This window comes from Muscardinus avellanarius, assembly GCF_963383645.1.
Source record: "Muscardinus avellanarius genome assembly, chromosome: 3".
NCBI lineage: Eukaryota > Metazoa > Chordata > Mammalia > Rodentia > Gliridae > Muscardinus > Muscardinus avellanarius.
The window spans coordinates 14,017,276-14,038,109 of NC_137788.1; the positions used below are offsets into that span (position 1 = coordinate 14,017,276).

General features: G+C 52.6%; 1 protein-coding gene across 1 annotated transcript in view; it reads left to right on the top strand.

Annotated features, from left to right (window-relative positions):
- The window catches only part of IGSF21 (immunoglobin superfamily member 21), a gene marked incomplete at both ends in the record, with an annotated part of 247,242 nt that overhangs the window by 98,098 nt on the left and 128,310 nt on the right, over window positions 1-20,834 (top strand). Inside the window, one exon of the mRNA XM_080690986.1 lies at window positions 6,446-6,558. Coding sequence (XP_080547112.1) covers window positions 6,446-6,558 — 113 coding nt within the window. The remainder of the gene's footprint in view (window positions 1-6,445; window positions 6,559-20,834) is intronic.

Sequence of the window (20,834 nt, forward strand, 5' to 3'; positions counted from 1 at the left end):
CCTCGGGGCCAGGCCCGCCCGCCAGGATGGCCCACCATGGGCTGGCTGCCTCTTGTCTGGGGCTCTCATTGCTGTACGTATGGCCTCTTCTCTCCCTTCTATGCTGACTACTGATGCACCCATTGTTGTTACATCCTACAATCCTGAAGAAAAGAGCCAGCCCATCAGGGCGGCCACTCACCACCCAGTGCCCATTTCCCCCGCTGGACGCAGTCATTGGCCTGGCCACCCCTGGATGCTCTCAGCTGGCACCTAGACCAGCCCAAGCAGGTGTGGTCAGAGAGGAGGTTCCCAAGGCCCCTAACGCCACCGGAAGCCCTTGGCTGGGCTGCCTGGGACCAAGCCCACAGGAGCTAGATGCTTCTGAGCCGGCCTCTGGGAACACCGCCCATTCAACTACGAACTATCGAAGTCTGATCCAGGCACTGGTCTCAGGTGCTTGGGTACCACTGCAGATAGAAGCAGCTCCCTATGGTCCCATGTGGTGGGGAATGTCCCTACATAAGTCACTATAAGAAGTCTGCAGGGTCCTCAGCGGTAGAAGTGGGGTGCTTTGGGGACTTTCTTTGGTAGTCTGGGGAGGTGGGTGTTTCCATAGGAAGCGACACTGATAACTTAGAGGGTTTTGCTTAGAGGTAGAACACACTTGGGTTTAATTTCTGGGACCACCAAAAAAAAAAAAAAATCCAGAAAAGAAAGGAAAAAAGAAACAAGTCATTTATCCCAGGAAACTTCCAAGTCCTGGACACGCCGGGACTTGAGGTCACTCTTTTTTTTTTTTTTTTTTTTTTGTGGTGGTACTGGGATTCCTGGAAACCCTTCTACTTCCAGGCTACACTCCCAGACCTATTTTTTATTTTATTTTATTTGGAAACAGGGTCTCTTAAGCCGATGAGGCTGGCTTTGAACCTGCGCGATCCTCCCGTCTCCGCCTCCCAAGCATGGGGATTACAAGCGTGCGCCACCACGCCCGGCTCGAGGTCACTCTTGATCAGGCATGCCTCTTTTCAGGACATCAAAGCAGCCTGTGTCCCTCTAGTGGAATTTCTCACTGATGTGTCTGCGTAGGGCCGGCCCTGAGCCCAGCAGTGACCTGAGCCAGGCACACCGGCGGCGCTGTGGGGTGAGCTTCCGGGTGGAGGACCCATTTGTCACCACCTCGTTAGGAGGGTGCCTGCTTCCTAAATATTGCCTGCGATTTTGCTAAATGTATCTTAACAGGAGTGGTGTAAATGTTGTCAAAGATAGCGGGGAGACTGATGGCGCCGTGCGGGATAATGAACTGCTTCGTTAAGACAGATCCGTCTCCTCTCCTGATCCGCACCTCGATACCGCGCTCGGGTGTGGGGGGGGGGCTGGCGCGCCAGGGCTGATTGGTGGCAAATCTAATGCTCAGAAAGACAGAGCTCCATCTGAAGCTGGTGACTGAGTAATTGACAAATTCATTTCTCCGAGAAATGGCATCGAATTGTACCTGGGGATAAAAAATGGCAACACTGTCTTCACCTCGGGCCTCCATATTGAGACCTCAGTTGGGGCTCAGGTAGCATCTGGAGGGGGATTAATTGGAGCAGAACGGCCCTCAAAATTTAGTGTCCCCTCGTTTTGCAGATGAGGGCACCAGGGCACAGAGGAAACTCGGCCGAAGCCCCAGAGCTGACTAGCAGCATGGCCAGGACCAGAGAAGACCTCTCCTCGCTCCTCCTGGTCCTCCCCACCAGCCTGCCCAGCTGCTCTTCTCATCAGCCCAGGCTCTTCCTACAAGCCTGCTCCTTCTGCGGGTTCTGGCAGGGGTGTCCTCCTCGGACCTCCTCTCTTTAGTTTTATGTCTGCTGACTTGGGGGAAGAATGTACACGGGCCCCCCCAACTTTGATCACAACCAGAATGGATGCCCAGTGGGCTGTTCATCTCTGCATCTTCTCTTCTTCCTGACCGGCATCCAGATGGCAGCCCCTGTTCTTCCTGCCTCTGTCCTGGGATCATCTTTCCTGGACTGGACCGCAAAAGGCCAGGGGGATTAGAGGTCAGGGGGCCAGAAAGCTTGGTGCCCCTCCCTCCCCGGCCTGTGGGCAGGGATCTTGGAGAACAGAGCCCTGCAGTACGCTTTGCCTCTTTGGACTCTGATTGTTCCTGAATCCATCTCACACAGGAAGATACGTGTCCCATAGAGGTCACCTAACTCGTCCGGGTCACTACCAAGTGGTAGAAAGAGAAGCTGAAGCCAGGGACTGACTTGGAATTCAAGGGAGCCCCGTGGGCAGGGAGGAGTGGCAAAGCAGGAGAGTGCATTTGCCAAGAAAAAATAACAACAGTGCAGTGTATTTGGAAAATGATAGAATTTTGTAAAATAAGAGCTGAAGGGATGTTAGACCCAGAAGAGAACTTTCCACATTTTTCTTACAGGAAAAATTCCTTGGCTACGAACACGGGCTGTCATCTCTCCTGTGTGTTTCTGAAAAGGCAGTTTCTTGGCACCTGTGCACCTGTTAGGACGTCACCTGGCCCTCCCTCTCCCTTTCTCCCTCCACCCCAGAGGCTCAGAGCCCACAGGCAACCTGATACAGTCCAGGTCTCTCTGGAGAGCCTGCTGCAGGGTCTCAGGCCCTATTCCTAAGCCCTTGGGGTTGAGTCTCCCCTCTGCCACATCCCTTGCCAGGCCTGGCCCTGCCCCAGACCTCCCTGTTGGCAGCCCCATGGCCTAGCCTGTGTTCCGGGGTCTCTTCTTACCCAGCCCTGTACCGGGTGCCCTAGCCCGTCTGAGAGCCAGGTAGAGATGCGGTGATAGCAGACAGAACTGCAAAGTGGGGCTACTCCCCACACTGACCCCAGAAAATCACAGGGCTCTGCTTTGAGTGTCAGCAGAAGCCTGTAGCAGGATATTGGCTGTGCGGTCAGGCAGACGCAGGTTTGAGTCCCGGCCAGGCTGCTTCCACGAGTGCGGTATAAAGGAGGCGCTTCCCAGCTCTGAACGGCAGCCTCTTGGTGATGGGCATGTTCTTAGCACCTGCTTCACGGCATTCTGCGAGGACTCACTGGTCAGCACCTAGGAACTCTGGAGAGTGATGAGCCTCACCTTCAGTACTCTGCTGATGCTAATGGTGCTCACGTCCCACAAGAGGCAGATGGGCAGACAGAGTAGAAACTAGAGACGAGAACGCGCCACGTGTGTGCTGTGCCTGGGGAGAAATTTAAGCCTGCCTTAAAATTCCATCCACGCCCAGAGGTGCTGAGAACCCTGCTAGGAGCACTTCTCCACGCAGGGCCTTCCCTGGGATGGGAAGCAGGGTGCAGTCCAGCCAGGAGCCCTGGCAAGTGCGTGCGTCCTCGAATTTTCTATCCCAGGCAGGATCCTCACTCCCTTCAGCCTATTCTAGCCCTAGAACAGGCTCTGCCAAGGATGGGCTCCGGAGCACACACTGTTAAGAAAAATTCCTCCAAGCTGGAAGGTCACAAAACAGGCTGAGCACACCCTGCCTCAGGGCCTCTGGAATGCTCTCCCCTAGAAACCTAGCTGGTAGCACCTTCCTGGTCCCCAGCCTCCTGGGAGAGGCCTGGGGTGGAGGAACAGGGCTTAGCTAGAGCCTCCCCTCCCCACTCCTCTCTTGGCCATCCCTTGCCTGGATTTTCCTCCTTGTACAATCACTGCCTGACTCCCTCCATCATTTATGTGCTAATGACCTCCTCTGCTAGAATATCAGCTCCGGAGGGAGGGACTGTGCGCTGTGTCTCCAGTGCCTAGAACATGCCTGGTACAGAAGAGATTCAATCGGATTCAATCGATATATATATATATATATATATATATATATATATATATATATATATTTCACGAATAAAGGAAAGACAGTGAAGAAAGGAGGAGAGAAAAGTTCCAAGCAGCCCCGAAGGACAGAAATAGGTTTAATTTTGCTTAACTGGCTATTTCTCAAGACTCACTGACAGTAGAAATCAGGCTTGATTAGAAGCCCCTTGTCCTCTACACACCCTGGAAAAGCTATACTGTGTCCCGTGCACCGCCTTCTAAGCCACGCTTCTGATGTCCCCTGGCCCCGCCTCGCTCACACGGTGGGTCTCTGCGCGCGCCCTGGCATGCCCCTGTGGACCCCGTTGCTTCCGACATCTGCTCGGCCTGGCGGTCACCTCACACTTCCGCCCAGTCAGCAGAGCTGCGACCATCCATTACCCAGAGCCCAGACACACACCTGTGATCCCGTGTGGCTTGCCAGCAAACAGTGACCCTCCCCGTGCCCTGGCCGGCCTCCCACGCACCCACCATCTGCACCCACTGTGGGCTGCTAGACATATGCACCTGGGATGGGAGGATGCAGCCTCCCCTCTCCTTCCGGTGGGAGGGGCTGTCCCTGGTCTGGAGCCATTGGCCATAAGGACTGAGGATGCCCAGCTCCCTCCAGTATCTCCAAAAATAATGAGCTGAAGGGCAGATCCTCCGGACCACCAAGCCACCCATGGCTCGGAACTGGCTGGTGGGATCAGGAATCGGGCTTCCATCCTGGTTCACAGGAATACACCTGCCCTGGGGCAGCCTCAGGGCCGGATGGAAAAAGCCTGTGGGCCGCAGCTGAGCAGCATCTGCCTTTGCAGGCGCAGTCTCTGATGTCATCGGAGGCTGTGATGGTGTGTGCTTACCGTGAAGCTGAATCTCTGTTTTTTTTTCAGCTCTGCCGCTAACGCTGGTGTAACCTTGGCAAATACTACATCTCTGTTTCCCTGCACGCAGTGGGACTCAGAATATCTCCTCTCTCCTAGGATGGTCTTGATTAAGTGCATGAAAGTCTAAGAAGCACTTAGCCCAGTGCCTGGCAGAGTGGGGCTCCAGACCCTGGCCACCATCGCTGTGTTACGCTTGGGCTCGGCTTGCTCTGGAGGCCCCCACTTCTTTCTGAGGGTAGCCTCTTTATTTGCCCTGTTTTGGGGCCTGAATCATTGAGGCTGGACTGGCTTCTCCTGTCCTTTCCTGTAGCCTCCCCCCCTTTCTCTGACCTCTCCCTCTCCCTGCGTGGCTATGGCTGTCCCTGTCTTCCTCTGCTGTGTGTGCCTGGGTCCTCTCTGCCTCCCAGATCCTGGCTAGGACCCACACAGAGCAAGTGCCAGTAAGGAGTTGAATGGATGTGAAAAGGAAGGACCAACCAAGATCCTTCCAGATGCCTAGGTGGGTCGCTGCATTCCTGGGCCACTGGGCTCTGGGGCTCCCCAAGAGCCGGACCTCCGCCTAAGCTGGAGATCACCCAAGGCTGGGCCCTGTGCCTTATCTCTTCACTCTGAAGCCTGAGGCCCTGTAGATCCAAACTAACTCCAACTTCCAAATTGATCTTCTCCAGGTCAATATTTTGGGGGGAGGTGGGAGGTGCTGTAGCCATTAAGTTCCAGGCAGGGGTCAGGCCCCTAGCTCGATTGGCTCAGGTTGCCCGCACAATTGAAATCCCTGAACCCATCCTGGCTAGTTTTCTCATTAAGACAATTGGACTGGATTGATCCTATCAATCGATGCTCCAACATCAGCTGGCGGGAAGCAGATCAAACGGACCTGGCTGATCAGCCCAAGAACAAGGTCCCTGCTGAGCTGGGGTGGACGCCCGGCTCTCCAGGGTGCGGCCAGGAGAGGCCGAGGAGGACCCGGAGGTCTCACCAGTCGGGACATTGCTATGGAGGCAGCAGGTCCTCGGGGTGTGGCTCCCAGGCTGATTCCCAGTCCTGTGCATCAGGGAGCTGGCCGGGCATTCTCAGGGGCAGCTGGTGGGCGAGAAACACGGTCTGGTTCTTGCCAAGATTTTAGAATCCTCCCCAGATGGTCAGCCTGTCGTTCCCTTCTCCACCACAGCCTGCTTCTCCTCTCCCTCGGGTGTGAGGGGACTTGTGATGGGAGCCCCAGGTATTCAGGAAGCTGCAGTGGCTGTCCAAGGTTGTGTTCTGAGGAGTGTGCGGTTGGAGGGTGTGGGTGGGCACCAGATCTCAGCATGGGCTCAGCGACCCAGGCTGTGGAGGGCTGTGATAGAACAAAGCTTTAGAAACTGTACAGTAAATGTGTTTCGACGTGTGTGTTTCCTGTGAGCCCTGATAGGCTAATCGTGCATGTCAGGACTCTAAAGGGGTGGGGTTCAGCCCTGGGCTAGAGCCTTTTCTCCTGGGCATCTCATAAATATCGATGCACTTCCTGGAGGTGCCAGCAGGTCCTATCTGGGGAGGGGGGTACTTCATCCCAAGAAGTGCTTTTAGTTTGAGATCCATGGGGCCAGGGAGGTGGCAAAAAGGGGGGCGTGGATGAGCATGACGAGGGCTCCAGTCACCTCTTAAATGTGGATAGGCGCCCCCCCACGGTCATGTGACCACCTCTCCTCCTCCTCCTTCTATCCCCCCACCCCTGGGGGCCATCTCAGCCCTCCTGGTCATCTGCCATCCTCATCGCCCTCTCTCTTTTCCCTGCAGGCTACCTGACCGTCAACATTGAGCCTCTACCCCCTGTGGTAGCTGGGGATGCCGTGACCTTGAAGTGTAACTTCAAGACAGATGGTCGCATGCGCGAGATCGTGTGGTACCGGGTAAGTTGCCACTGCTGCCGCAGAGACCCCAGAGCCCCAGACACCTTCTCAGGCACAGCTGTGTGTTCCGCCCTGACCCTAGCTAGCCCTGAGTGGTCCTGTGCCTTCTGCTGGGTTCCTGTTCTGTGCAGACACCCTTGTCAAAGGCCATTTAGCCAGCCTTATCTTCTGTTTCAGGATCTACTCATTCTGGCCTTCTTTGTGTTCATAGGAGGCCCCAACTCTTAGGAAATCTCATTAATACCCAAGTCAATGGTTTTGAGAACGCTCTGGGCCCCGGTGGCAATGCACAACTAAAGGACCAACTAAATGGCCATACGCGTGGGGTTCCAAGCAGAAAGAGCTGGGTGACGTTTGGGGCAGAGGAAGAGAAGAAGGATGCTTGTCTTCTTTACAGTTGCATTACAGAGAGAATTCACCACCTAATGCCACTATATATAGCACCATTCTGGTGGCTGGGACTGTCCTTTAGGTCTGAAAAGGGAAGTAGTCTGAGCTGAGTAGGTACCCATCTGTCTGGGGCCCAGGTGGGGGGAACAGGAAGAGCAGTTTGGGTCCTTGGGTACAGGGAGCCTCCGACACTAGGGACTCTGGGTCTGGACAGGGGACCCAGCCTGATCTCCTCTGCCTAGGAAAACTTGGGCCTCAGCTCTAGAAAAGGTGCAGCAGGCATGGTGCTCTGAAAGGCCGCACTCAGGTGTACACAGTGCGCTACCACAGAGAACCCCCCCTTTGGGTGATCTAAGGTGGGGGGCACTTTTTTGCTGAATGCCCAGATAGTAAATGTTTTCCTCTCCGCCAACCACATCGCCACACCTTCTCAACTCTATTTTCATGCTGCAAAAACAGCCCCAGATAGGGTGTAAATGAAAGGGCACGTTCCCATAAGAACATTATGCATGGACACCAGAATTTGAATTTTGTATAATTTTCACGTGTCACAAAATATGCTTCTTCTAATGTTCATTTTCAACTGTTAAAAAAAAAAGAAAGGTTAAAAACCGTTCTTAGCTCTCAGACTGTACAAAACAGGATGTCGGCTGACTTGGTTCATGGGCTGTAGTTCCAAAACCCCGATCTAAAACCGCAGTGCTCTCTGTAAGCCGTGCCGCCCTTTTCTTCACACGAAACGGTGACCAGTCAAGCCGAGATGCTCCGAGGAGAACCTGGAGGGAGAGCAGGGGGTGGGGAGGGGCTCGAGTGGGTGGTCTCCTGGCAACAGCTGGCTCCTCTGCTCCCTGGGGCTGACTCACCTTTACTGCTGCGCGTGGGAACTCAGTGTTAGACCAGGGGCTCGGCTGAGGGCTGCGCCCACCACCCTTTCTTACTCTCGGTCGGTCCACTCTTGCTTTGGACCAACCAGCCCGTCCCTTCTTGCATTGCTGCTCTTCGACTTATTAACTGGTCAGTGCTGTATTGTTGGCCAGAACGTGCACTCCTTTGGCCCAAACCACACCTTTCCATCTCAGCATCATAGCCATCCCTGCTTAGGGTCAGCCCCAGCGCCCTCCACCCAAGCCCCACAGGTGCAAACCTGACACCTGCACCCGGCAGGATCGCTGGCTTAGACAGCGGTGGCATCCTGGAGATATCAGTGTCCCCAGAGCCAGCCTAGGCGTATGTGAGCGGCGCCATGGACCGAATCACTAAGAGGCGTATTTACAGGGTATGGGAGCTGCTTGGCTGACACGGGCTGTGAGCATCTCATTAGCACCTGGCAGAAGCACTGGGATAAATTAACTCCAGATCACTGCTGACACTGGGACCGTGTCCCTCCCTCCAGAGGGAGGGGTGGCAAAAGACAGGGGTATCGGACCGGCCAGCACAGTTCTTGGGGGCGCACTGGACAGGAGCTCGAAGATGGGAAAATAGCTGGGGTCACCCCTGGCCTTCCTTTGCCCCGTAGCAGCTGTCCACCCTTTGGTTGGAAATCACACATCAGTGTTGCACCCGCAGCAGTGGAAATCTCCCTGCAGGCACAGCTGCCAGGAGAGGGGCCAGGCTGGGCCCCCAGCCCATGTGGGAGGAGGCTTCCACGTGGCTCCGTTCTGTGTTGCTGAAGATGGAGGAGGTTGGGGCTGGAGGAAACACAGCTCCTGGGCTGGACAGGACTGTCCTCTTCCTCCTCTCCTTCAGGAGGAGAGCCCCCTTCCCCGCCCCCTTCCCACCTCTCCCCTTTCTCTCTACCCTAGCCTGGCATGGCATTGATTGCTGGATGAATCAGTTATATCTCTTACGGGTGTCAGACCCTGCGTATCGGGCCATGGTAGGCTGAGCTAATTAATTTATTTTATTTCATTTCACATCCTTTGACTGAGGGCCTCCGGAGTGGGGGTATGCAGATGTATGCAAATCACATGCAAATTGACTGCAGGAGTCAAATGCCTGGGCCCTTTTAATTCTGTAGCTGGACTGAGGTGGTGCCTCAGCTGACTGGTGACTGTCCTGGGGACCAGGGGAGCCGCTCGCTCTGCCTGTGATGGGGGGTGGGGGGCAGCAGAGGATGGAGGGAAATTCCCCGGAAGGGGCTTTAGTGCTGGCAGTTTTCTGTTTGCCTACCACCATGCTAGCTTCCCTCGCCGATCACCTCTTTTCCCAAGGATCCGGCTGAAAGAAGAGAGATAAGGGCCGACCAAGGCAGGGGATCCAGTAGCCAGGACCAGGGCAGGGCTTTCAGGATGGGATGGGAGAAGCAGTGGGGAGGGCCCCCTTTCTCCAGCTGGACCCTCCTGCAACCCTTCCTCCCCAGCAGACAAGCCCCCTCCCCAGCCTGCCCCCACCCCGGCAACAGCGCTGTTTGTTTTCTGGCCTGGTGCTTGATTCCCTCCCGGCTTCCTTCCCCCATCCTCTGTGAATGAGCTTACAGAGCCCAGCTTGGAAAGAAATGAATAGATTACACAGGTCCAGCCAGAACTGTGTCTCCAATCCCTTCAGGAGGGAAAAGCGGGGCATTGTGACGGGGCCACCACTGCTTGCTCCGCCCAGTGGGCACAGAGCAGCTCCAAACCTGTGTAAAGGCCCGCAGCCTCTCCTCTGGTCCAAAAGATGTGGTCCTAGCAATAATAGCGTCCTGAGCACCCCAAAGACACAGTGAATGGCCAGATTCACTAGGGCAGGTCATCCAGCTGACAAAATTGTCTAAAGCAAAGGAACCAAGCCAGGGCTAGCGAGACCTCTGGCTGACCATTTCGGAAGGTCTTGCCTGAGCGCCTCTTGGGTTGGGTGAGGGGCTAGGAGAGTGCAAGGGCCCGAGCCCTGGACACTTGGCTCCAAGGTCTGACTAACTAGGAAGAGGCTCAGCTGATTTGTAGGCGGTGCCAAAGGATCAAATAGACTCCAGAAAGCACACGTGACCGGTGCCCCCGAGTCTGTTATCCAGTGCGGTGGCCCCTCGCTCCACACGGTCATGTCAGTTTAAATGAAATAAATTACAGATTCATTTTCTCAGTCAAGTCGGCCGTATGTCAAGGCTTGCTGGCCATGCGGGGCCGGTGGCTGCCATATTGGGTAGAGCAGATAAAGGATATTTGCCCTATCACCAAATTTTCTATTGCACATTAAAGCCAGGTAGTCAGCCTTCCCCCACCCGTGGTTTCTGGAATGTACTGCGCTTGCCCAACAAAGGAACAGAAGTGACCGTTCATTGAGCCTGCTTTCCTGGAAAACACGCTCCAAAATGAATTTCAGCGAAATGAATTTCATTTCTTTTGTAACCTGCCATCCTTAGATTGTGCTGTGGCACAGGAGGGAGGGAAGAGGGAAGCGGTTATCGTTCTCAAAAGACTTTTTTGAAAACATACAGAAGATGTCAAGGAAGATGTCAGGCCCTGAGGTGCCAGGTATTGTTATCTGTCAAAGCCCTGTCCAACTTAAGGATGCGTCGCAGAGCTTTTTACCGTCCCGCCATGGCTTCCCCGCGGGTTGCAGGGGTTCTCCTGGGCTTGAGGTTTCCCAGCCCCCATCTTCACAGCGCACACGCACCCAGCCACTCTATTATTTTTCCCCTAGCAATATACAGTGGCTAATAGAGTGGAGATGCAATTCCATACTTGGCCAATAGGAGGCAGTCATTGAACTTCCAATCTACCCTAGCGTTAAAGACGGGACTTTGTTCTAGAAAATGAATGATGCCTAACCATCTTCACTTAACCCTTCCTATCCATAACTAGGAACTTGTTTATAATGTTAATACTAATCTGAGTAGCAAACCGTATTGAGCCTCAACCATGAGCCAGGCACTGGATGTGTGTGTGTGTGTGTGTGTGTGTGTGTGTGTGTGTGTGTGTGTGTGTGTTTTACTGGGGCTTGAACCCAGGGACATTCTACCTCTGAGATATACTCTCAGTCTTATTTTATTTTTTATATTGAAAGTAAGGTCTCGCTAAGTTGCTGAGGGCCTCACTAAGTTGACAAGGCTGGCCTCGAACCCGTGGCCTTCCTGTGTCAGCCTCCCAAATACTGGGATGACAGGTGTGCACCACCACGCCCAGCTCGGATGGAGGATTTCACTCTGGACTATAAGGAAAATTCAATTGTTAATCCTAGTTTTCAAATGAAGAAGCTAAGGCCTTTCAAAAAGACTGTCTCGCCTCATGTTTCCTTCCCTGGTATCTCCGGAAGGTTCTAGATCTGCCCTTCTCTATGATTTCTCTTTCTGGGTCCCTCCTTGAGTATTTACCTCAGCATATTAAAACACCTGTGCTGGACCATGAACATGTCAAGGGCAAAAGCTTTAGGTTTTCCCCACCGAATTCCCAACACGTACTAGAGTCACCTTAGTAAATATTTTTACATTAACAAATGTTAGAGCTGTAATAATATAATACCTGTGTATATTTTTTACAGAGCATGCCTGAACCTTCTTTTCTAGGCGGGCACATGTGTACAGTCAACAGAGAGCATCTGTCCAGGAGAAATGTCGGTCTGCGCAGACTCAAGGGGCTTGGCAGAGGGAGTGTGGGCATAAAGGGACACTTCTTATTAGGAAGCCCCGTTTAAACTCATTTAGTTGGAGGTCACCTGCCCAGCAGGAAAAGCCAAAGGTCTGTTTACATCATAGAAATCCATTAAACAGTCACGGAGGATCATGGGAATTTAACCTTTTACAAGTCGTTTTTATCGTCCCTTCTCGGCTTCCTCTCCTTCCTGCACAATTTGGTCCCCAGAACTGGGCCAAATGTGGGTTATAAGGCCACCGGGAAGAGAGCAGCCACAGAATGAGATGGAGAGGGAAGGAGATGCGTGAAGGGCGGCCCCTCGCCTCACCCCATCGCCCGTGGGGAGCCCTAAGAGCCAGGGGTTGTTTGCAGCACAGAAGATGCTGCCTCGCCCGGCACCCCTCCCCTGAGGGCAGAGCGGGGTGCCCCTCAGGGAGGGTCTGTGGCTGCTTTGGGCCCTTAGAGAAGGGTTAGAGAGGGGAGGTGGAGACAGAAAGGACCTAGGCATCCGAACATCTACCTTCTGGGTGCTCGACCTAGGGTAGGACTTGTCCTTTCTGCTTAGAAACCTCATCCAAAATTGGGTCTGAAACCACATACTTAATAGGCTTAAATGAGGCAATGTCTACGACCAAACAAGACCCGTATTCGGTTCATGAGGGCACCGGTTTTATAAATAGTAGCCATTGTCCTGCCATGTGTTGTGGTAACTAAAGGATCTAGAGAGGAAAGTTGCAGAATCTGAGTGGAAGGCCTTCAGGAAAACCCACCAGGGTCCAATCCCTTGATTTCCACCCAGCCACCTACGGCCCCCAGAGATAGCAGTGGGGACAACACCAGGAGCCCGGACGCTCTTGTTGCTATGTGGCCGTGCTGGTAAACGCCCTGGATTTCCGTTCTAGGAAAGTTCGCGTTGTCAAGCTATTCAGTGGACGTGGCTCACCCTGCAGGGGGAGCTGCCTCAGAATGTCTTTACGAGCACAGGCTTTCTCTTAGTGTCAACCCTGGACAGTATTTTGTTATTTGAAGGAAAATAGAAAATCATGATCATAAGGGAACATTTCAGGCCGTGATATAGGGTAAAAAGATAGGTCCAAGACTGGGTGCCCAGTAGAGACCAGGTCCCAGAGAAATGGACTGGACCAATGCTTTTGCCCATCCAGGAGGCACTGGACCAACCATTTAGCTCTTCTATGAGTGGACTTGATTGGAGGAAACCAATTCAGCCTAGGAGCCACTTAACCTGGCTGCTCCTTGCTACCTCCTTGGACCCACACTGGATCTTGGGTTCACAGCTCTTAACAGTTCTAAGACCCGGAGCTGGAAGAGAATGAAGGAGACAAGAGCCAGGGTGAGCAGGCCCAAACTGTCTTGTCCAGGACTCCTCCTCCTCTTTCTCTGACCTCTGAAAGGGTCAGGTTCTTGTAACGTTGAAATTGAGTGGGGATTGCAAAGGAGGCAAAAACCAGCCAAGTTATTAAAGACCTGTTTAATCAACTGGCACCTTTGGGTGAGGTCTGCCTACCATGGGGAAAGGGACCAATGACCAGTCAGCAGAGTCACGGTCAGCAGAGTCATGCTGCAGAGGGGACGTGAGTGTATCTATGTAGCTGGGGTCTTGAGGAGGGGGCTAGTGGCATAGGAATGCCAGTCTTCTCACGACATCTGGAGTCTCCCAGGATCTGGAGTCTGCCCTGCAATGTCTGGAGTCTTGCGACCTCTGGAGTCTCTTAACGTCTTGCTTCTGGCTCCCAGAGTACCACCTCCTGTCCCATGGGGGGGTGGACCCGACCCATCAGTTCTCTCTGAAGTGTGTGCATGCCAAGGGACAGTCTCGTCACATCAGTCACAGGGGAGAAAGGACCAAGCAGCCTGAGAGAGGCTCCACCAAATAAAAGTTGCTGATAACTGAGACTCGTTCTTCAGCTAACAGATTAGAAACACCAGGACTGGAGCCCCGGGACACTTGCATTTTTCACCAGTTCCTCGGGTGACCACGATGCTCTTGATTCAGCCTATGACTATGTTGTGCTGTTTGGGAAACTCCCACAGCAGAAGCTGCTCCATCCATTCGCTCAAGATTTATTCAACACATATTTATGGCACTAGAGCCAGGATGGTTCTATGCTCAGGGGTGCATTAAGAAAGTTAACATTCCAGGTGTGGTGGTACATGGCACCCAGTACTCGGGAGGCGGGGACAGGAGGATGCCAGGTTGGAGGACAACTTCAGCAACTCAGTGAGACCCTGTTTCAAAATAAATAAAAAGGGGCTGGAGGTATAGCTCAGAGGTAGACTGTCCCTGGGTTCAATCCCTAGTACCAAAAAGAAAAAGAAAAGGTAACACATTCCCGTACTCACGCAAGTTGACCTTGGGACAGGAATGAGCAGGATAAGCAAACAAGAAAGACAGCAGTTAATGATGAGCATGGGGCATGTAACTTAAATAGATCGACAGGAAAGGGATCGGCTGGACACATCAGCTGAGAGCTCAGAGGCGACACGGACTCCGCCATGCCCGGGGGCAGGATAAGAGCACTCCAGGCAGAAAGAGAAGCCAATGCAAAGGGCCTATGCTGGGAAAGAGCTTCCTGCTTTCTCTTTGGTCCTCCTCCCCGTGCACATCCTCCGGAAACTGCCAAGGATATCATCTTTTCCAAACTTCCCGGGCAGACTGGCTCTCCTCCTGGAGAGCGTGAAGGTGTCTTCCCAGAAGTGTAGGGGTGCTGGAGGATGACAGCAGCGCCTTTGGTGTTTGGAGAAAGATCCCTGCTCTGCCCTCTGCCTCTCCTGGTGGTCTCCGGTACCGCACGCTTCCCAAGCAGGATACAAAGACTGGAGATACAAAGGCGGCCCCTCTTCCCCCCAGGGGAGAGCGTCCAGGCCAGCTCAGCACCATTAAGTTGTTAAGCTCTATTTCCCCATCTGGCCAATGGGCTTGATTGCACTTTCCTGGGCGTCTCTCGGGGATTTGTGGGAGGCAAACGAGACGCCCCGCAGACAAGCCATTTCCATCTCCGCCGCGCCGGGGAAACAGCCTCTGCTTAGATCACTTCATCCCTTCTTTTCCGCCTGGCCAAATCTTACTCATTCTCTCCTCTACCGAGCTCCTGACCCTCTCACCAAGACGAAATTAAGAGCTGCCCCCGCTGTGTTTCCGCAGCATTTCTGCTCTCCTCGATTAGAGAGATATCACCTGGTATTTTAGTCAGCTGTCTTTGTGTCTCTCGCTGAGTTTTATTTATCTGCTTTTCCAGCGTGTACCGTGGTGATTGGCAGGCCCTAAGCCGGGGTTCTTATTCTCTGGGTTTCTAGAAGAATGTGGATGGAAAATATACCAAATATATGTTGTGCATCATTGTAGGCAAAGGGGCTGAATATTTTTAAGGGGCTTCTTGACACCCCCCCCAAAAAAAAAAGCTTAGGAATCACAGCAGCAGGTGTCTGGGAGTCGGTTCAATGTGGAACGTGCAGGACTTTTGTACGTCCATCTTTGGGTCACTGAGGCTCAGGCTCAGGATGGCTCTAGGAGATCCAGGGGCTGCAAGCTCAGGAGGCCTGCCATCCAGTCTTCCAGGGAGCGGGGAGGGGAGTGCTGGGGACGTGCCACAAGCAGCCCTGGGGGGAAGAGCCATGTCCAGGGATTGGGATCAGTCCAGACTCAGCCTGGATTTGTGCACGGATGCCCTTGGGTGGGAAAAGGAGATAAGAAAAAAAAAAGAAAGGAGAGACTGGCTTTGGCAGCATATCACTGCCCTTCCTGGCACAAGGGGAGGAATTTTTGACCAGAAAAATCCATCTGCTATTGGGGATTAAGATCAGGTTTCTGATACTGGCAAGGAGATCTTTTCTCTGCCCCATATGGGGTTGATAAGAGCTCTTGGCTTCCAAACTGTCAAGACAGGGAGCCAAGGATTGGAGTGGACGCCCAAACAACAAGATCTTCTATTGGACCAGGCGTAGACTCCACCAGTAACAGGCTCTCCCATTGGATCATTGCAAGAAGATGTAGCCTGGCAGATTCAATGCGTAAAAGGCGATGGCTTAGCTCTCTGGACGACCTTTCTCGCTTATCCAGTGCATAGAAGAAAACGAGACAGGGCCTGGGGCAGAATGGTGCGTGGCCTCCAGTGAAACCAGTTCCTCTCTCTGAGCTTCAGGATCCTCCAGTAAAATAGAAGGGTGAAGTTAGATGCTGTCTACAGAACATGGTACTTCCTCCCCACCCTGCAGCCAACCTCCCATTTGTCCTTCCCCAGAGGACCCTGGGCTGGGCTGGGCTGGGGGAGAGCCAGTGCTCGCTGGGTTAAGGATGCCCCACCCAGAAGACTCTTCATCAGATGCAGGGATGCTGGCCTGAGCCCGTGGAATCCAGGAGCTTTATTAAGACCAAAGTGTGATTTCCAACTGCCTCTGCCTGACGTATGCAGCTGGGTTTAAATGACAAGGGGACTGACTTAACTTGCCAGAGAAGGATTAAAGGTGAACTTTCACTGTAGCACGTTGATGAAATAAAATACCAGGGCTGGAATGCAGGATGCTTCAGGAAACCAGCTCAGGCTCCCCCTCCCTTCTCTCCTTCCCACCTAGTCCTGTCCGGTGCAAGAGCTCAAGGAGCCAGCAGCCTCACGTTGCAGACAGAAGCCACAGCCATGAGCTTTTCTAAGGCGCACATCTGACCTTACCATGACCGCCGTTTTCCGCCCCACACTTCCCACGAGCTCCCCATCACCGCAAGGATCCAGTTCCAGGTCATCGGCTCCACATGCAAGGTCCTTCCAGATTCAACCTCTGCTGGCAGATTTCTCCAGTCTGGCTTCCTGCCTCATTCCCACATGGGCCCACAGCTCGAATCATATGGCTTCTCTGCAGTTCTCTGAACAAGCCAGTGTTCTTCCCCACCTCCCTGCCATGGCATACGGGTCCACGGTGCCCTTCTCTCCTTCCATCTGACAAATGCTAGCTTATGCTCCAAGATGCGGCTCTGTGTTGCCTCCAGAGGCCTCTCCCCACCCTCCATTCCCCTCCAGGGTAGGAGAGGCAGAGGATGGGACTACATTTAATAAGAGCCCGAGGATGACTCCACACCCATAGGCTGTCAGACACATCTCTGCCCATGTCACCTGCGTTAAACCCATCCCTGGGGCCTGCCATGGAGACCGAGTGCCCTGGCCTCACCCCCGTGGCCCCATTCTATCTGGCCCTGGCCTGTGTCTCTGGTTTCATCTCCACGTGCTCTTACTGGAAGGAAGAAACCGAGAATGTTCAGCGATCTCAGTAGGCTTGACAGGAGGAGGAGGAAGGACCAGAGCCCGAGAAACAGACGCCAACCAAGTTAAGCAACGTGTGCACAGTCGTGTGGTGGATGAATGGTCGAGTCGGGCCGAGCCCCACTCTGACTGAGGCCCCGCTGTTTCTGCCCGGCTCCCGTGTTGGGGGTGGAGGGACTTCCCTGAGTGGCTCGCAGTGTGAGGGCTGGACCCACTGTCTTGGGGCACCTACTGGCAGCAACGCAACCCCAACCCCTTCTCTTCTTCATAATCATCATTAATGACATCAATAGGCAACATTAAATGTACTTAGCACCTGAGTATGCAGAGGAACCATCCAATTCTGGTACGCGTGTCCGTTTCGGAGCTGGGGACAGTGCAACTGGGAGAAGTAACTTCATGGCCACAGGCCTGGCAGACGGTCGAAGGAATGGGATTGGGATTCTCTGCCTTCTGACTGTTGCAACACCCAGCCTGGTCCCCAGGATCGGTGCGTCGTAGGGAAGCTCTTTGGCCTCCTCCAGGGGCAGAGGGCCAGCAGGGCTGGGGGAGGGTCTGCGTCCCTTCTCTCCAAGAGGCTTCTGCTTACTGTCATCATCACACTGCTGGAACACCTGCCTGCGGAGGTGCACGGACCCCTGCACACGCTGACAGCATCAAACAAGGACACGGAGAAGACACAGCTTCCACCCCACAGAGACGGCTCGGGCGGCACGGTCCACCTGCCCGAGACAACATGCAGAGCAGACAGGTGGCAGGAACACCCTCCCCCTGCTCCTCAGAGCTGAACCGTCCTCCGGTGGGCTGCCGGCGATTGCTAGGCAATGCTGTCCAGACCGGGTCTTCACCGAGTCGTGGCACATAGACCTCAGGAATCCCACAGATGCAGACAGCATGGATCCGTGGAAAGTCTGGATTGGAGGCTCTTCTTCAAAAACCAAAGTTGATTATTGTTGTTGTTATTGTTGTTGTTATTATTATTATTATTGTTATCATCATCATTATTTTGTAGCGCATTGGAGGAACTCAGAGGACTGTAAACATGTATTGTCAAGTAGCGGTTCTTGGGGGACCTGCTCTAACGGCTACAATAATCACTTTAATTGGCGCATTAATTATACGAGAGCAGGTGCTTCGAAAATAATTGAGGGTGTTGGAAAGCTGTTTATTTCCTTAAGTGGTTTAAACATCCCCCTTTAACCCTGTTTACACCAGGAATATGAAATCACTCAAGGGCTGTTCTTTGGAGACAGAGGCGAAGCCTGTTTGTGTGTGGGCTTGGGATTCGGGAGGTCTCTGGTCTCCCCATTCCTTCCTCCCTTCAGGTGTGGAACTAAGACCTCCAGAGAGCCTGGGTGGGGCCTTGAGACGCCGCACAGAGACGCCGTCCCTGCTTCTTTCTCCAGGAGAGGCTGGGCATCATGGTGGCACCAGGAGGGGCGCATTTAGACAGAGCTATTTGGGAGTGAGGAGGGGACAGGGTCTGGCCAGTCACAAAAGAGAGGTGCCAAGTTCCAGACAGTGGCCCAACTGTGTTCATCGGGTGCTCAGTGAGGAGATGGGAAGAGGGAAGGGAGGAGGAGGCCGAGGGTGACCAGCAACCTGGGCAGAATTTGCCAGGTGTGGGGATGCTATGCAGGGGGGCGTACACGGTGCCCACGGGGAGCAGCCAAGGAATTTCAAGAAGCACAGACCACCACTGTCCAAATTCAGGAAGTTCCAGACCCCTCCCCAGAGATGTCCAGCAGGTATCTTAGCCTCGGCGTGGCCAGTGCAAAGCCCTGTGTCTCTCTAAACCTACGTCTTGCCGGGCGCGGTGGCGCACACTTGTAATCCCTGCGCTTGGGAGGCGGAGACAGGAGGATTGCGCAGGTTCGAAGCCAGCCGCGCGCGCTGGCTTAGGAGACCCTGTTTCCAAGTAAAAATATAAAATAGGTCTGGGAGTGTAGCCCGGAGGTAGAAGGGCTTCCAGGAACCCCAGCACCACCAAAAAATAAAAATAAAAAATAAAATAAACCTACGCCTCCCCCATGCCCCCTCTCCCTCCACCAACAGCATCACCGTTCACCTGGTGTCTTAAGCCAGAAGTCCAGGGTCTTTCTTGTCTCCTGCCTCACATCATTTCCAATTAAAAAAAAAAAAGCACAGAATTCAGTTGCTTCTTCCCATCCCCTGGACCAGCTCTCACCTCTCAGAGTCTGCTCCTGTCCCTACCCCAACTCCCGCGTCCACGCAGTGGCCAGAGTGATGTCTCATGCTTATTGTTTGTGCAGATACCTTACTGAGACTTATCACTTCTGATAGGGTTTTAAATTTTTTGATCTTTAAAAAGTTTTTTTTTTGGGCGGGTCTGATGATGGAACCCAGGGGCATTCATTCGACCTCCGAGCTATACCCCCTGCCCCATTTTGTATTCTTTATTTTGAAACAGGGTCTCACTAAGTTGCAGAGGGCCTCACTAAGTAGTTAGCTGAGGCTGTCTGCAAACCACGATCCTCGGTCTCAGCCTCCCGATTGCTGGGATTACAAGCGTGGGCCACCACGCTTGGCTTATCTTTTTAAAATTTATCTTCTCTTCCAATACCTGAAACAGCTCTCTCTCTCTCTCTCTCTCTCTCTCTCTCTCTCTCTCTCTCTCTCTCTCTCTCTCTCTCTTGCTCTCTCTCTCTCTCTCTTTCTCTCTCTCTCTCTCTCTCTCTCCCTCCCTTCCTCCCTTCCTCCCTTCCTCCCCTCCCTCCTTCCCTCCCTTTCTCTTTTCCCTCTCTGTCCTGGGGTTGAACCCAGGGTTATTCTACTTCTTTTTTTAAAAATTTTTATTGGTGCATTATATTCATACATCATATTGGGGTAAAAAAACCTATATGTACATACCTGTACACATCACTGATTTAACCCCTACCCAATTCCCAACCCATTCCCTTCCCGTCCCTCCCTCCCTTGCTCGGCTTAGTGGTTGACTTCGATATGTTTAAGTACATTGTGTGTTTTAGAGATTTTCCTCTTCCCCCGTCCTTTCTCCTCCTTTAGATTGTCTTGTTTGTTCCTCTATAGGATTTCCTCTTTCAAGAGTTCCTCCTATGACCCATTTCTCCCTAACTCTCACATATTAGGGAAAGCATCTGATTTGGTAGTTTGGTTTCCTATCTTTTGGGTAGATACCCAGAAGTGGTATTGCTGGATCAAATGGCAGATTTGTTCCCATTCTTCTGAGGATTCTCCATACTGTTTTCCAAAGTGGTTGCACTAATTTGCAATCCCACCAACAATGTCTTAGAGTTCCCACTTCTCCACATCCTCGCCAGCATCAGTTGTTGTTTGTGTTTTGAATGATTGCCATTCTAGTTGGAGTTAGGTAGAATCTCAGGGTAGTTTTGATTTGCATCTCTCTGATTGCCAGTGATGTTGAGCATTTCTTCATGCATTTATTGGCCATTTGAATTTCTTCTTTTGTGAAGTGTCTATTTAGTTCACTTGCCCATTTTGTTATTGGATGTTTTGTTTTCTTAGTGTTGAGTTTCTTGAATTCTCTGTATATTCTAGATATCAGTCCTCTATCGGAGGGGTAGGTGGCAAAAATCTTCCATTCTGTTGACTCTCGGTTGAGGTTCTTGACAGTTTCCTTTGCTGAACAGAAGCTCTTCAGTTTCATGCAATCCCATGTATTGATTTGCCTTTCAATTTCTTATGCCTTTGGGGTCTTGTTGAGAAAGTGTTTATCTGTGCCTATGTGTTGCAGTGTTGGACCTATGCTTTCTTCAAGGAGCTTCAAAGTCTCTGGTTTGATTTCCAAGTCTTTGATCCATCTTGAGTTGACTTTTGTGCAGGGTGAGAAAGTGGGATTAATTTCCAATTTTCTGCATATGGTTAACCAGTTTTGCCAACACCATTTGTTGAAGAGGCTATCTTTTTTCCAGTGTATGTTTTTGGCCCCTTTGTCAAAAATCAATTTGCTGAAGGTGTGTGGACTTGTTTCTGGGTCTTCTATTCTGCTCCATTGGCCTATGTATCTGTTTTTTTTTTTTTTTGCCAGTACCATGCTGTTTTTATTACAATGGCCTTGTGCCAGGCT